The 18,174-nt window shown below is 37.4% G+C and overlaps 2 protein-coding genes across 10 annotated transcripts in view; one reads left to right on the forward strand and one right to left on the reverse strand.

Annotated features, from left to right (window-relative positions):
* Window positions 1-18,174, reverse strand: part of LOC5517523 (adhesion G-protein coupled receptor D1-like) — a 43,669-nt gene that overhangs the window by 18,737 nt on the left and 6,758 nt on the right. For 3 of the 8 annotated variants that reach the window (XM_048734020.1, XM_048734019.1, XM_048734021.1), the window contains exon 4: window positions 1,272-1,700. The exons of 2 other annotated variants lie outside the window; for them this stretch is intronic. In XM_048734020.1, coding sequence (XP_048589977.1) covers window positions 1,272-1,700 — 429 coding nt within the window. Of the gene's footprint in view, window positions 1-1,271; window positions 1,701-10,750; window positions 11,150-18,174 lie in introns of those variants that run through there. 3 more of the 8 variants (XM_048734022.1, XM_048734025.1, XM_048734026.1) reach the window with 3 other exon arrangements.
* LOC5517557 (long-chain-fatty-acid--CoA ligase 1) overlaps window positions 12,861-18,174 on the forward strand; it is a 62,347-nt gene continuing 57,033 nt past the window's right edge. The window contains exon 1 of one of the 2 annotated variants that reach the window (XM_048734031.1): window positions 12,861-12,991. The gene's annotated coding sequence lies outside the window, so the exon portion shown is untranslated. The remainder of the gene's footprint in view (window positions 12,992-18,174) is intronic. The other variant, XM_048734032.1, reaches the window with a different exon arrangement.

Consider the following 18,174-nt stretch of genomic DNA (forward strand, 5'->3'; position numbering starts at 1 on the left):
TGGTAAAACCTACGTAAACTACGTAAACGTGTTTTTGTTTTTTTGTTTTTTTGTTTTTTTTTTTGTTTCATTTCGCGCGGTTTTCGCAAGTTGGGGTCACCGCACGGTATAACTACGCTCACAGCATTTTATATGTTATTGGCATCTATTATAATAAGCCTTACGTCTGCCGGGCAAACAATTTTGATTGGTCAAGTAGTATAACCTCAACGACCCTGCACTAGCTTGGCTGAGCTTTGAACTTTGGCGCCATTACCAGAAAGAGGGCAAAACATGATGAAAGACGAAAAATGTTTGAGATAAACGTACCTTAAATGCTGCGAGAAAAAGACAACAAAAAACAAGGTGGTTCTGATTTGTAAAAAGAAGAAAAGTTTCATTTGGTCTGATTCGTAAAAACAAACAGAGCTGAATCGTGTTTTTGCCCCAACCGTTGGGGTAAAAAATCCTGTCATTGCATGGAAAGTTTCGTCAGTTAAAGGAGGAGCGTCACGCCTTCTCTAGCCTTCCGAAACGGATAGCCCGGATCGATCTCTGAGAAGGGGAAAAAGTGCCGTTGATAAATCTTCAAAATTCTCTCTGTTTTGCCCATCCGAAAGCTTAATCCAAGTTTCTGTTACGAACAATGTTTTTTCTTATTAGTTAGCGTTTCATTTTCAAGGATAGTCGTTTTCTGATTTAAAAATCGGTAAGATGAAATTTGGAGCCGTTCGTTAGGTTTGGCAAGCGAGCGGATGTCCAGCGATCACTTTTGGAAGTCAAATCAGGCACGAATTTGGATCGAAGCGAGTACTCAGTATATTTATTAGAAGGGATATCGAATATTTAATGCTGACAAGAATAATATCATTGGTAAGACTTGGACTTGGTAGTCCAAGGTATATTTATTGCATAGGTAAACACAACTTGATGTATGTTATTCTCTTCGTTCGAGTTTTGCTTTTTCTATCTCTTACTTATCTCCTTTTTATCAAGGAAATTTTTATACTGGTGGTCTCCGCTTATTCCTAGTCACAGTCAGTCACCACCTTGGAAGAATAACCGGCAAAGTTAGGCATATTTTGTTGGTAAGGGAAGTGTAATTTATTTGTTCAGCCACGTAAAGCTCCAATGCGTAACTCCGTTAAAGATTGATTTCATCAATCATCACTAATATCAATGTAATTATTATATTATTAAAATTTTTTAATTCTCATTTTTTTTATTGATTGAGGATATCTTCAAGGTGATGCTCTGATTTGGGCCACAAGAAAACCCCTGCGCCATCTTACCTGAACTTGCCAACTGGCACACGAATTTCAGCTTGTTTGTGCATGTCTCGGCAATTAGCGTGTCGGAGCGCGGATTTATAGCCAGACATCTCTTAGAGTACCCATTTATCAACTGCTCGTTTTTGTTAACGATTGCTAGGAAAGCGCCAGTCTCTACCACCATAGTGCCATCACCAAATTTAAATTTGCCGGATTGGTGATCAAATTTAATGCCAGACCAGTAGTTATCGTGTGGGTTCCCCTTGATGGCGTTTTTGATTGCCGATAAGCTTGCCGCGTCAAAAGGTCGTGCAAGACACCCAGGTTTGGTAGCACAAGCAGATACTGAATTGTCCCAATTCTTCTGATTTGGCCCTCTGCTGTTTTCATAGCTGTATGTTCCGTCGAGTGTGGTACATGCTTGGTTTACTGCTTGTGTCCGATCACTTTCTGGGTAGATAGAATCAAGTGCTGAGTCTTTTAAAGGGAATGCGACACCAAATTATTTTTTGCTTATTTTGACAAATTGACTAGTTAGTATAGTAACGTAATATCCCAACAATAATTCCTCTAATTTTCGATACTTCATTTAAACGGAAACCTGATTTTTGATCCTTTTAAAATGAGCAATTTTGGCTCATGGCGACATCCGAATATCTAAATTTGCATATCACATGTGACGTCAAGAGTTGTACAAGTGGGCGATAAACATTAGACATTTCCATACAAAATAGGACGCCCCCACCCAAAATACACATATAATTGATTGTGGAGCCCGAATCTTCCTCAGAAAATAGCTGAGTGTAACCTGAGCAAAGTATCCATAAGGAATCCTGCAGCAATTGGAGCGGTGATTTTTATTAATATTTTTATAAGCTTTTGAACACCATTTGCGCGCGAATCACCCAACTTTTCAGCAAACTCACTCCTTTTTCGATCACAATTGTGATCAAAGCAATAAGATATACTGTACGCTGTAAATAATTGCGAAACGATATAACAAGGTAAAAAGGAACGCATCTATATTTTTGCAAAGCAGAATGCATATTTTAAAACCGTCTATGCTTTCTAATAATACAGAGAAAAAAACGTTTAAAATTGTTTTTTTTTTAATTTGTTGCGAATTGTCACAAGAACAAAACACGCTCTTAGAAAAAAAAATTAGCACTAAATAATGAAACCTATAGACATATCACACTCAAAGAGAAACACTTAGAAATCTAGAATCTAATATATAGATTTAGGCACTGCCTAAAAGCGGAGCCAGCATTGAACACCTTCTGTGTTGACTTATTGAGGTATTTTTGGGGGATCTAGGATCCTGCTTTTTCCTGAGATTTATTTATTTATTGTACCAACCAAATGGATCCAGGCTTATTCAATAATTTAAATTATGCAGTACATCAAAGTTAACAAACACAATTCCTGATGTGAATATGAATGTCAAAGTTGCCAAGAGTCTAATGGTAAATTCTTATGTCCCATCATAGAAGTTTCATTATAAATATATATTTTTTAAATCAAAACAATTCTCCGACAAGCTTTGCCCTTGTGCAGAATATGTCATGGTTGTAACAGCATTCCAAAGATTTGAAATAATATATTTAGACTGTTTAGATGCCATACTGTATTTTTTTTATGTATTGATTTAGTGGCGATTCTCTCCTTTATTGGACCAAATATTCAGAAAAATGTCTGGAAATTAAAATCCAAAAATATATCTCCTTTCATGCATTACATATTGGTGCACCCACCCTTTACCAAATTAAAGGAATGGTCCATTCTTATCGTGCCTATATCCAGTTCTGGAAGCACGCGCATAGTTTAGAGAGCACGATGGCAGCGTAAGAGTCGCACGAGGCGCAGCCTCTCTAGCTGCCAAAGTGCTCTCTAAACTATGCAAGTGCTTCCAGAACTGGATATACGCATGCTAAGTATGGACCATTGTTTTTATAATATAGCAAAGAGCTAAAATTTAATTTCCGAAAAAGTGATTACATAATCATCGTGCGTGCCCAGACACACTTTAGTTTAGTTTAGTTTAGTTTAGTTTAGTTTATTGGCTTTGTCACACAAAAAAAATACTACGGTTTACAATAGGAAATAAACAAAATAAAGAAAATAAGAAACAATGTGACGGGAGAAGAAAACAGGGCGTAAGCCCTAATTGAAATTCTTTCCCAATTCTTTGCTCAATACACTGGCAAAATCTTTATTACGGGATTTCGAGAAGACTTCTCTCTACAACATATGACAATCCAAGAGCAATCTTACGGGAAACCTACCACTACTGAGTAGAAAATGGAAAGAACAGTCTTTAAAAAGTTTCTACAACAATTTTTCCAAACCAATATTGCTACAGCTTTTACGGGGTTACACTTGCGGTTCGATTTCAGTGATCACTTTTTTTCCATCACAACCTGCACATTTTGGATTGTGCAGTTACTGAACAAGGATCCAATGGCATTCCTTGGCTCTTGGTAACATCAACGACCACATTATTTTGCTGGACAGCCGTCGAAAGACTCACTGCTGCTTGTTGAGGATTCATCGGGACTACGGACTGTCCTGAGGTCAAACTGCGTGAAATAACATCGGAGCAATGGTGAAGCCGCTCTGTGGACGGCCGTGTGTTGTAGTGCGCCAAGCTTTGCTCGTTTCTATGACCAGAAATGGCCATAATATGGGGGCTTGGAACTCCAGCATTAGACATCAAAGTGATTGCAGTCGCTCTGACACAGTGGTTTGTGTATTAACGTGAGAGGTTTGCTTCACGGCTTATCTCTTTCATCATACCGTCCAGTTTGTTTACTCCGACAGGCTTGTTGTCAAACCACACGTCGTCGTCGTCGTGACACCAGCATTTCTTTGGATACTCGAAGAATGTATCACATTTGAGATTCAGTTTCGAAATATACAATTGAAAGGCTTTGAAGCCATCATATGGGTGGTCTGTCTCGTACATTTATGCTTGTTTCTCTAAACTCGCGGTGTCGTTCAATCTTCAAGGATGGTTCTTTGTCGCTTCGTCGTGCGACATAGTTACGTAGCACCGGCCGCTTGCATCTTGTTCAAACAGGAAGCTTGTTTTTTTTTTCAACGCTCGCTGACCCTCTCTACCTCTTCTACAAAAGTGCAGGACCACGTGGAACCACACATTTCTTAGGAGACTGGATGGTGTATCCGGAGAAAGTGCTTTGGAAGTTTTGAGCTTTTTTAGGTCTTCATCCTCGATGGCGGGTTTATGCTTGGTGTTTTCAAGGCCATTTCTCTTCATCTGTACAAGCTGAGCATCCAGCATCTCGTTTGACCGCTTGAATCTAGGGTCGGTAGACAGCTTAAGGCTTCTCGACAAGTGTGGCTGGTTGAGATGGCGTTCAATGGCATGCCGGAAGCCGAGTAGTGTCTTCTTGCTGTACATTTCTCCGTTTATTTTTCTTGCTTCAGCGTAAAAACGACGGAGGTTTGCATCAAGTTGTCCAAGGCTCATGTCTTCTACAGGAGTACGTATTTGTTTTTCCTTGCACCAAGCTGTAACTATACAGGAAAAAGGTTAGAATTGATTGTTTGTTTATAATAAATCCACAAAGTTCGCAAAACTGTTTCATTGGTATTGTTGTTGTTGTCACTGTCACTGTTACTATTTAGTAAATTTACCGTAATTCTTAACAATTATCCTTTCAAATTGCACAATTCTTAATAATTTTTTAATTCAAATATATAGCACCGTACCTTTAAACGTGGAGACACACCAGTTTGTTGTCTTTTCTGATTGTTTCTCCGACAAAATGCTTTCTAGTTCCTTTTCAAGGGAAAAACACGGGAAACCTGCGTCTTTATTCATCATATGTAGAAAGATGCAGCTCAAAAAAGAAGTATACAAGGTAGAGTAGAGTTACCGAAAAGTCGCTACTAGTATTTATCTGGCGAATCTTTAGTTGTCAGCAATGATTTTTTTTTCTTTTATGGTATATCCCTATGGTATATCCATTTATTGTTCATAGGAAATTAGCCAATAAGAGCGCGTGTTAGAATATAGCTATGTAATAAATTGCCCTTGTTAATTCATAGATCCGACGAGCGCACGAATAACCAATCAGAAAGCAGCAAATAGAAGCCAGCGAAGTGCAACCCAAATGTCCCACAAAAGTCCCAAAAATTGTACAACATGTCGGATGAGGTCTGTGAATCCTGCTCGGGATTATCTAAAATAAAGACGCTTTCCTGCGACTTGGGAAATAAAAGACGGTCACCTAACATTATAGAAATTGATTTGTGGTCCAAGTTTGGTGAAAATCTTGTAGAGAAGCATAGAAATAGATAACTACAAGTTTGGTTGTTGAATGGAAACTACCGGAATCCAGCTCGAAGTACGAAAACTTGGAAATGATAAGATAAAGCGGTGCTCTCTTTGGTAGGTACTATGTGTTTATGTGCTTTCAAACCTAATTTTGTCAACTTGCAGTGATTTAAGTGCAGGGAAAAAGTAGAAGAGAATGCCGAATTCGCTGTTTACGCCTGACTTTTAACTACAAGTTTTATCGGCAAATGTCAAGATTTACAGCAATAAAACAAATGAAGTCTCATCATTCTTATATGTAATTGAAGTAACCTAGGATAATATCAAACACAATTTTAATGGTAGGACTTACACTGTTCTTGTATATGTGGTTTGTTTGCTTTTTGTTTTTCGTTTCTTCGCAGAAAATTTTATCTTTTTTTCTGCAATTTGAGTCCCAACTCTACACTAAAAGTCAAAGAAAACAGGACTATCACTTTCTACGCTGACCGGAAGATGCTTATTTTGCTTGTCCAGATTCGCAGAAAAATATCTCAAACCAATCTTTTTGCCGAATTTTTGTGGGACATTTGTGGGACCACATGGCTCTTATTGCATCATCTCTTTCCTGATTGGCTATTCGTGCGCGCGTGATTGACATGTCGGATCTATGAATGGTGGCCTACTCCAAAATGAATGCAATTAAAAAAAACAGATTGATTTTGGAAGCAAATCCTAAAAAAAACCTCTAAAGCATCACTGACAGTGCTAAAATGCTAACTTCTAATCTCAAGCCAAACCCTTTCATTGATCTATGTTTGGGGTAGAGAGGAAGCAAAGAATATCAATTGACTAAAAAATAGTCGACGGGAGAGGATATAAAGGGAATTGACTTGAAACTTGAAAGGTTTGTTGAAAAAAATATAAAAGTTATGAAATAATTTGATTGAGCATTTCTTAACATTTCCCCTTTCCCATTATCTTAACCCTTTCACCACCACAGGCCTCTAAAGAGGCCATGTCTATGCTATCCAAGCTATGTAAACAGAATTCTATTATTGAAAAAGAACAAGGTTGTTGCTAGTGTTATAAAGTTTAAGTATATTGCCCTAAAAAACCCTTCCCCTTAATAAAAGTTCCATTAATGTACATTTCTAAAGCTACATTCTGACAAGCTTTGTCCTTGCAAAGAACAAGTAATGGACGAAACAGGATTTCAAAGATAGAATATAGTGCCAGACACAATTTTAGATAAGATGCAATACTGAAGTTTTAATGTACCATTTTAAGTGACGATTTTCCATCCCCATGGGAATTAATATCTACGAATATACATCCAGTAATGCATTATATTTTGGTGTTTTTAGAAACCCTGGATCCAACCATTCCAATGAAATAAATATAAACCTCTAAAATAAATGTAAAAAGAAAGAGACTTGGAAAGGAAATCCTTAAAAGAAGATATAAGTGAAAGTACTAAATGAAAATTTCTAATTCAAAAATCAAATCTGTTCGTTAATTTATTTTTGGTGTAGAGGGGAAATAACAAAGAGCACCAATTGCATAAAAATAGTCAACAGGGAGAAGGAAAAGGAAGAAATATGACTCTTCTTTAAATGTTTGAAAAGAAAATATAATAACAATAATGTGATAATTATATTCAGTACTTTCCTAAAATATCCCCTTTCCCATTCTCTTTAGGTTGATAAAAAACTGTTTTCGTTACAAATTTATTATTTAAAAAGCAAAAGTTTGTTTTTAGTTTTATATAATATAAGTATCTTGTTCTAAAAAAAAACCTATTGAGTGTGTACTGCTGAATCACATAGTAATGCCCTAGTCATTTGAGCCCCCTCCCTTATGGTCCTGGGGAAGTCAGGGGTTAATGTGGGGTTTTAGATTACTTTTTAACCAGAATATATAAAGAGGGGTGGTGGTATTGACTGTTTTTGACTCTTAACTTGGAAACAGGCTTTTATAAAGTCTAATCCCCCACCCTTTCCTGGGACCATGTGTGTGGGGTATCAAACGACTAGTGAATAAGAACTCCCTACTGTTATCTTTCAAGACATGGTTTTCAATTCTCATGTCTTCCAGTCTTTAGCATTCGGCCCTCAGGTAGTCCCTGGTTTCTTTCAAAACAATCTTTTCATCAAGATATTTATAATCTGACTAATTTCCACAACTATTTGAAAAAAAAAACACATGAGATGAAAGATGCAGACACTAACAATACATGTTGGCAACAGGGGTTGAATTTTGTTTTGTTTTTATCCTCGGTAAGGAAAATTTCTCTTGTAAGTTGAAAAAGTTGGTGTATCTTCTATATCTGAACCAATTCCGCGTGTTCCGCCTCAAAGCAGCTATAGTCCACCCTGCAAACACTAGTCTCGTCCATCACAGAGTCGTTGCCATAGTAATAATTCGTAGACGACTAGACCCTATGCCTCCTCTTTGGCTTGTATAGTCAATGAATTTGCTCCTTAGCGCGTACGCAGGACTAGCTCAGAGGGCTGCGTAGTCATGGGTATCTTATAGAAAAACCATAGTATTCGAAGATTCCTTAATAAGATATGACTCACTTGGGTTTGCTTACAAGGGCCTCCCCCCTGTACGCGCCTGGTTGATAGAGTTTGCGCCTCACACCAATGTGTCCTGGGCTCGATTCCCGTTTCCCGTGAGTTGAGTTCTCGCCTTTGCTCCGGGGGTTAGCCTGCTTGCAGGCGGTACTCGGTGTTATCATCGCGGAAAACCCTCTCCGTTCGATGATCGGGCGCCATATTGTATTTTTGCGCTCGCCCCCAGAAACCGTGCGGCTTAGAATACAATATGGCGCCCGATCATCGAACGGAGAGGGTTTTCCGCGATGATAACACCGAGTACTGCCTAAAGCAGGCTATTCGGGTTTTTTTTTCCGGTTCTCCTCTCTTAACAAAAAACATCGACCCTAATTTGTGCTCCGTGACATGAGTTGTATGGCGGCTGCCAAAGTCGCCTTTTATGTCTTTGACTCAACCACTTTGTATGTGCGCTATCAAAATTCAGCATTCTAGATGCAAGCTTCGCAACATTGTCTTTTATTTTATTTTGTTATTTGCTTCAGGCATTTAGTATTGATGATGTTAGCTGGAACTTTAGAACTTTTCCCATGCCCTACTTCCTAATCTTATTCTCATCACAGTATTTAGAATCTTGAGACAACAGGAAATCTTTCAAAATTCCCAGAGTTATTGTTATGGAAAATAAAATCTCCAGGGGAAGGTGTTTAGCGCTTAGCCTTCTCTACGGGTTTTGTCTACGCTTCCGCTGTTTAATAAAAATTCAGTCATAGCAACTTTTCATTTATTGAGATAATCCTTGGGTTCGATTAACAATGAACAATAATATCAACAAAGAGTTAACTAATTAATGCTTATCGAATTGCTTCATTCTCAAGGTCGTGCAGGGACGTGATAAACAAAACAAAAGGGACTGCTAAATTACAGTCATATTTTAATGACACTAGTTTTGCCGAAAAAAATCTTTCAACGCTTCATCAATCTTGCAGGTTATGTGTACAAATTATTTTAAAAAAAATGTTGACGTCTTTATTGACTGAGTTGTAGCTTAGTATAACGCGACCCAATTTGTTTACAGCGTTGGCAGCATTTTTGTGAAGACAATATGTAGACTTAAACATCGTGTGCCATATTTGTGTCACGGACGAAAGCCAACGACTCGTTCAAGTAACTGACAAGTGTCTTATGGGCTTATTCGTATAATCTGTTACAAGCCTAGAAATTTTGAAAACTAGATATAATAATCGTACGAGCCTGGAAACAAGAACCCATAAATAAGTTTAGAATTGCTTTCTAATCAATATAAAAACTCCAAGATAAAAAGTATGTTACTTTTTCTAGCAAAAGAATGTTTACATGAGGCTGAGTCCAGAGAATACTAACGCGCCAAGCAAGTCAACGCGTTTACTTATTACGGGAGCTTTTAATAATTGAGCTGTCGACTTTCAAAAAAAGCCCCCTAGAAAAATTCCCTACGCACACCAATATTTGGCCAAAGGGTCCGTAACATCAAGGCGGCTTTTTAGCAACGATTAACTTCCTTATTTAAAAGTAAAACTTGAATCTGTAAGATAAAAAAGGTATATCCGGAAGGCTTACTTTCATTGGAGCCCTTGTTTCATCATAAAGTTATCAACAAAAAATGCAAACAACCTAAAAAAGGGCAAAGATTGCCTAGTCTGACTTTAAGCAGATATTATTTTGGGGCTGTTTTACTCATATTGTCTCTGTTTTACCATATACGATAAAAATCTTGAATTTGATGGGATATCATTCTGACGTTTCCAATTATGTCAAAAACTCCATATACCTTTTTTGATAACCTTCCTACAACAGAGATGCATGGATTATTCTTAAAGCGGGAGGGTTAATAATGGGCTTTTAGTCATGTCATAAAGAAAACAATAGAAATTTGTCCTGAAAAGTGTTTTCTCCTTCAGAAAATTAGGAAAAAGATATAGGTCTCATTAATGCGTAGTTTTGTGCTAAAACGTGTTCATTATAAGACAAAGATAAAATCTACTCTTTTTTTATAAGAGGTTGTTTTAATTATTATAGGGATATTAAGCAACAAAAATGTAAATATGAGAAGATTGGTAGATACAGCTGTCTTTTATCCTAAGCTTTAGACTTAACTACAAACTACAAAACTTAACAATAATTATATAGCTATAAAATGGAAAATACTCGCTAAAACTTATACTGAAAGCATCATGAATTTTTCATTTAAACTCATAGTTGTGCAAACGTGGTAGTGTGAGAATGATTGCGTTTTTTGCCCATTCGTAAAAGCCATCACCATATCGAGTTGTAAAGAAGTCAAAGCATTTATGAGAACATTGTGATATAATAACAGGATTAAAACATTTATAAAAAAATGCTCATTGTAGCATATAATCGCAACGAGTTTATAAAATGTTTTATAAACGAGGTTGAGGTATTTTGCTTTGAAAAATTGTTAAGCTTTTGGTTACCTAAATAGTTTTGTTGCTATATATAACATAACCTGTTTCACTCGCATTGGTTAACAAAATAGTTTTTGTTTTGCTCTGTTTTGGCTTACACTGCAAAAAAGTTTTATTTGAAGAAAACTCCTGTAAAGACATAAAAACGGAAAGACAACAATAATACAATACGATTTAACAACATTAATTTTAACTTACTTGCTGGTAAACACGCTATAATAATGACGACAATAAAACTGAGCATGTTGTAGGATCTCTGGGGACCTTCTGTAAAAGCCATTATGTGTCGTTAGCCGCTTTGTTAAACTGGTTGTTCAGCCGAACTTTATGCTTAGGTTCAGACGAGACCATGTTTCAAATGCCCTCAGGTATTCTCTGATTGGTTTTGCAAAATAACATTGTTTGCTCACCACTATTTGCCACAATAGGATAGCATCGAATGAATTTGGGTCCGTGGAAACACGATGAGTTTGCGTGTGTCAGGTAAAACGAAAGTCAACCCCAAGTACGTCTCCTGGTTTACTTTGGTGATCTCACGGCGGTGGTTACCTCCAGATCTATTATGATGTTTTCTCAAAACATTTACATGTAAAACTATCGAAGAATCGTTGACCAATGGAAAACGTCCAGAATAGCCCAAGGTGCTAGAATAATAATTTTACCCGCTCAGTATAATTTTATCACTATTTTAAGAGGAAGAAAGAAGCAAAAAATTCAGAAAAGCATCATAAACGTATATAATTTCATTATATATATCAAAAAAATATAAATATAATTAATATATATAAATGTTAAATGAATTTTAATTTCTTTTTTTCCTCGATAATGTTATCTTAATATGCATGGATATTTTCCCGAATTTACTGTCATCGGTGATATTTTTTCAACGGAGATTAAAAATAAACTAATAGACTTTGAGCAACGTTATTACCTTCAAGGCTCGTTTTCTTTATCATTTACTAATGTGTGAGAATGGGTTCTTGTTTACAACATGAAATTTGAATTCAGGTGTTGTTTTCATATGTTATTATTCCATTCCAAAACTTAAGCCATTATCTAAAAACATATCGATTTTCCAGTTGGCGATGCTGGATTTTTTTAAGCACGATTTTCGTTTAAGCATACGAGTTGATTGAAATTGCAATTGGACTCAATTTCAATTCTTACTTTGCTTTGACACTTTCCAAAATCCGTCTTACGTGGCAACAGCTTTGTTTTTGCTGAATTTTAGATTAATATGCTTTTTCTTTCCCTTTTTTTTCGAGATACGGTCGATATTGACCGGATCGAATTTCACCGTGATTCAAGCGGATTAAATATTTGTTGGGCTTAATAGCCTACGAAAGACTTTAACTTATATCTTGTCTTGGTATTTTTCCTCCTGCAAAAACATGTAACAGCGGTGGTTGGCTACGAATTGACGAACAGATATGTCAGGTCAGAAAAAAATATAGCGATATCGATAATAAATATTATATGCTCTAAAACTAGAGAACAATTAATGAAATGAAAATTTACTCATGCTTTTATTTTTCTGCGGCCGCTCAAGCTTCTACTTTTGCACTCCGGTGACTCCTCTAAGATGTACAAAGGGGAATTCAAAGCAAAAATGAATCGGAGATATTAGACTCGGGAGCAATCACATTTACAGTTAGTACGGTTATTTGATTTTAACGGAGCCAGCGAGGCCATAGACCGGTAGGTAGGTATAGAAAAATGGTTTATAACTATGCGATTGAGTTTTTTTTGGTCATTGCGCGGGAGCCCTGTGGTTCTGCCTCGCCTGCCTGCCCGCGCAAGCTATGTAACCGCGCTTCGCCGACACGGTCGCCTCCACTTGAGAAAAGCACGAAACAATTCGAGAAACTCTATCACAGTGTCCACAGTCATGGATTGCTTAAATCAAGGAATCAAGAGTCCACCGTCGAACAAACTGGTAATCACACGTCGGAAGATCGATTACAATACCGATTTACAACATGGCGACGAAAGAAAGTCTGCGAAAGAAAGTCTTTACAAAAAGCCTAAAATATAAGAAAGGGCCCATGTCTAAATCAAGGAATCAAGAGTACACCGTCGAACAAACTGGTAATCACACGTCGGAAGATCGATTACAATACCGATTTACAACATGGCGACGAAAGAAAGTCTGCGAAAGAAAGTCTTTACAAAAAGCCTAAAATATAAGAAAGGGCCCATGTCTAAATCAAGGAATCAAGAGTACACCGTCGAACAAACTGGTAATCACACGTCGGAAGATCGATTACAATACCGATTTACAACATGGCGACGAAAGAAAGTCTGCGAAAGAAAGTCTTTACAAAAAGCCTAAAATATAAGAAAGGGCCCATGTCTAAAGACGAAGAAATCGAAGACAATAAAGCAGCAAAAGTATGCTTTTTAATGTCGGTTTATCGCCCAATTGAAACGAATGAAACGGTACGTTTTCAAATTGTAAGTTAACAATTTTATCGCTTCTGATTGAGTACTTTAGAATTAGATACTTAAGCTTACTATATTCGTTCATGTTTAGTTTAGTCTAAATTTAAACTGATGTTTCCTTTAACGTAATTCTATATATTTTTTAGAGTTTTTTTTGTTTATAATCATGGTGTACTACTAAAAAATAAATCTCTAAAAATGCCAATTGTTCGAACAAAACCAATTCTGCTTCTGCTATTTCTGTCCAAATAATAATTTGTCGTATCAATTTTATAGAATCTGAGTCAGACTAAAAGGCAAAAAGAGTAAACGAATGTATGTTATATCTTATATTTTATCTGCTTTGATTTTTGTTTGGTAAGTTTTGTAAATTCTTTCTTTCTGAGGGGAATATTTTTTTTAGTTTGTTTCACCTCAACAACTAGTTTTCACAAATCCTAAATTAAAATTATACAAACAAACAAACAGACAGACGGACGGACAGGCAGACAAACAAACAAACAAACAAACAAACAAACAAACAAACAAACAAACAAACAAACAAACAAACAAACAAACAAACAAACAAACAAACAAACAAACAAACAAACAAACAAACAAACAAACAAACAAACAAACAAACAAACAAACAAACAAACAAACAAACAAACAAACAAACAAACAAACAAACAAACAAACAAACAAACAAATAAATAAATAAATCATAATGAATAGTCATAATAAATAGTTAAGCAAAGCAGAGTGCTTGGTTAGAGGTTCCATAATTTGACTGCTCTGGGAAAGAATAAACTTGGTGGTACATAAAATTCACTGAACTTGGCAGTACATTAAAAGAAATCTGTTTTTCAGCAATATCAAACCTATCAAAGAAAGATGCTGCACCTCTACTAATGCTGCTTTGTCTTTGGCAAATAGCTCTCGATAAAAGCACTGGATAAGCAGTTTTAGTTATTATTAAACGGTAACAGGTGGTTTCGCCCACGTTGTTGTATCGCCCACGTCTATAAGAGCAGTTTCGCCTACGCATCAAGAGTTGCTTTGCCCACGCTTCAAGGTGTTTCGCCAACGGATAAAAATGCGAGTTACTCCGTCGGATTCAGAGCGAGCGTAAACCGGCATATTTCAGTCGTTGTTTTACAAAGACACTAGAACAACAACATGAACTCGCCCCTTCGGCGTGCGTACGGCTATAACTATTCCAATGCTCTCCCGATTGCCACGATCTTTATGTCAAATTAAGGCTCATATATAGGGGAGTCTTTTTCGGGGGGTCTGTTTGATGCGCTTATTGATGAGCGAGCGTAAACCGGTATGTTTCAGTCGCCGCCGAAATATTAACATATGTCGTTGTTTTACAAAGAACAACGATAAAAAAATGAACTCGCTTCTTCGGCATGCATACGGCTATAACTATTCCAGTGCTCTCCCGATTGCCACGATCTTTATGTCAAATAAGGCAGCCACTTTTCCAACATATTACTGCAGTGTTTGTTTTATAGCCAAATTCGTTGTTGCGTGCCCTGCCAGAATACAAAACCCCTTTCTTCGTTTGGGAATAGGGCGTATCCAATCAAACCAAACAATCAAAACCATGAAAACTGCCCTCAAAGCTTGTGTCTGACTACGCGCTATTCCCAAACGAGACATGGATTTTGGATTCGACGAGGTCGCATAAAAACGAATTTGGCTATTAGTGGCCATAAAATTAAATAATTGTCTTAAAATAAGTCTATGATAGATAATAAAGGGGACAATAACAAATTCAGAGGAAGTCCATAGTAATTTAAATGCTTTTCTTGTAAACCACAATAAAGTGGCCAAACCCTTTCAAAAAGCTACTCAGCACAGTCCCAGAGGTGATTGAAGAGGCATCACTATACTTCCCTTGTATCTGAACTGTATTATCCCTGTTATTGCTCCTGTCCATTGAATGAAGGCCATACAATAGTTATTTGTTTTTTTTTTCTACACATCATGTATTTTTTATTTCCTTTTTGCTGTTATTGTTTATAGGTGGTGAAAATATAGAAATAAATAATATAGAAATGGATAAAGATATATAAAAAAGTGATGACTTTAGATTCTAATATACTGAAATGGAACTAAAGCAGGACAGCATTTAAAGAAAACTTTTTGGGTGGAGGTTTTTATTGTTCATTTATTAATGTGAATTATTATAAATAAATATTAATCATTTTTATTCTAATTATAGTACCCTATTTATTCGGACAAAATAAACAAGTACCTTATTTCTTATTCTGGTCTTTATTCTGGTTATGATTATCAAGAATAATTATCAAATTTATTTTTATTATTATTATATTTGGTTATTGTTATAATTATAAAAAGATTTAGGCAATGCCTAAATCTATATATTATGTCATTTAGTTAATTCAATTTGTTTTCATCCAATGTTCACAAAAATGTTAATCGAACTCGTCATTGACTAGTGACTGTAGGTAGACAGATTTGTATTTTTAGGTAATAACACAGATATATCCCACGCTCACGGTCATGGAGATTAACGAAAATCGCAGGCACACTCATAATCTCCATATCATAGTTTTGTGCTCCTAGTGTTAAACTTACTCATAGTACCTATATCACAGTTGCACACTCCTTGTGATATGCTCACTCATAGTACCAATATCACAGTTGTACGCTCCTAGTGATGGGATCACTCATAGTACCTATATCACAGTTGTACGCTCCTAGTGATGGGTTCACTCATAGTACCTATATCACCGTTGTACACTCCTAGTGACGGGCTCACTCATAGTACCTATATCACAAATGTACGCTCCTAGTGATGGGCTCACTCATAGTACCTATATCACAGATGTACGCTCCTAGTGATGGGATCAGTCATAATACCTATATCACAGTTGTACACTCCTAGTGATGGGCTCACTCATAGTACCTATATCACAGTTGTACACTCCTAGTGATGGGCTCACTCATAGTACCTCTATCACAGTTGTACGCTCCTAGTGATGGGCTTACTCATAGTACCTATATCACAGTAGTACGCTCCTAGTGATGGGCTTACTCATAGTACCTATATCACAGTTGTACACTCCTAGTGATGGGCTCACTCATAGTACCTATATCACCGTTGTACGCTTCTAGTGATGGGCTCACTCATAGTACCTATGTCACAGTTGTACACTCCTAGTGATGGACTCACTCATAGTACCTATATCACAGTTGTACGCTCCTAGTGATGGGCTCACTCATTGTACCTATATCACAGTTGTACGCTCCTAGTGATGGGCTCACTCATAGTACCTATATCACAGTTGTACGCTCCTAGTGATGGACTCACTCATAGTACCTATATCACAGTTGTACGCTCCTAGTGATGGGCTCACTCATAGTACCTATATCACAGTTGTACGCTCCTAGTGATGGGCTCACTCATAGTACCTATATCACAGTTCTACGCTCCTAGTGATGGGCTCACTCATTGTACCTATATCACAGTTGTACGCTCCTAGTGATGGGCTCACTCATAGTACCTATATCACAGTTGTACGCTCCTAGTGATGGACTCACTCATAGTACCTATATCACAGTTGTACGCTCCTAGTGATGGGCTCACTCATAGTACCTATACCACAGTTGTACGCTCCTAGTGATGGACTCACTCATAGTACCTATATCACAGTTGTACGCTCCTAGTGATGGGCTCACTCATAGTACCTATACCACAGTTGTACGCTCCTAGTGATGGGCTCACTCATAGTACTTATATCACAGTTGTACGCTCCTAGTGATGGGCTCACTCATAGTACCTATATCACAGTTGTACGCTCCTAGTGATGGGCTCACTCATAGTACCTCTATCACAGTTGTACGCTCCTAGTGATGGACTCACTCATATTACCTATATCACAGTTGTATGCTTCTAGTGATGGGCTCACTCGTAGTACCTATGTCACAGGTATACGCTCCTAGTGATGGGCTCACTCATAGTACCTCTATCACAGCTGTACGCTCCTAGTGATGGACTCACTCATATTACCTATATCACAGTTGTACGCTTCTAGTGATGGGCTCACTCATAGTACCTATGTCACAGTTATACGCTCCTAGTGATGGACTCACTCATAGTACCTATACCACAGTTGTACGCTCCTAGTGATGGGCTCACTCATAGTACCTATATCACAGTTGTACGCTCTTGGTGATAGGCTCACTCATAGTACTTATATCACAGTTGTACGCTCCTAGTGATGGACTCACTCAAAGTACCTATACCACAGTTGTACACTCCTAGTGATGGGCTCACTCATAGTACCTATATCACAGTTGTACGCTCCTAGTGATAGGCTCACTTATAGTACCTATATCACAGTTGTACGCTCCTAGTGATGAACACACTCATAGTACTTATATCACAGTTGTACGCTCCTAGTGATGGACTCACTCATAGTACCTATATCACAGTTGTACGCTCCTAGTGATGGGCTCACTCATAGTACCTATATCACAGTTGTATGCTCCTAGTGATGGGCTCGCTCATAGTACCTATATCACCGTTGTACAATCCTTGTGATATGCTCACTCCTAGTACCTATATCACAGTTGTACGCTCCTAGTGATGGGCTCACTCATAGTACCTATACCACAGTTGTACCCTCCTAGTGATGGACTCACTCATAGTACCTATATCACAGTTGTACGCTCCTAGTGATGGGCTCACTCGTAGTACCTATATCAAAGTTGTACGCTCCTACTGATGGGCTCACTCATAGTACCTATATCACAGTTGTACGCTCCTAGTGATGGGCTCACTCATAGTACCTATATCACAGTTGTATGCTCCTAGTGATGGGCTCACTCATAGTACTTATATCACAGTTGTACGCTCCTAGTGATGGACTCACTCATAGTACCTATTTGCACGATTTATGTCTTAGCCCTAAATTACACACTACGACTTTCGTAGTCGAGCATCGTAGCGGATTACAGAAGTTGCTGTAAATAATTTATTAAGAAACCATATTTATAATGCCTTTCCATAGCGTCTAGCTGATTTTACTGGGTAAATAGGTATTTTTATTATTTATTTTTTTTATGAAGTACCCCCGTGACCGCTTTTAGTGTCTGTTTAGTATCTGAGGGATTATTATCTAGAATCACCGCGGAAACTTTACACACCTCTCTTTAGCAGACTC

This window comes from Nematostella vectensis, chromosome 11 (genome assembly GCF_932526225.1).
Source record: "Nematostella vectensis chromosome 11, jaNemVect1.1, whole genome shotgun sequence".
NCBI classification, from domain to species: Eukaryota; Metazoa; Cnidaria; class Anthozoa; order Actiniaria; family Edwardsiidae; genus Nematostella; species Nematostella vectensis.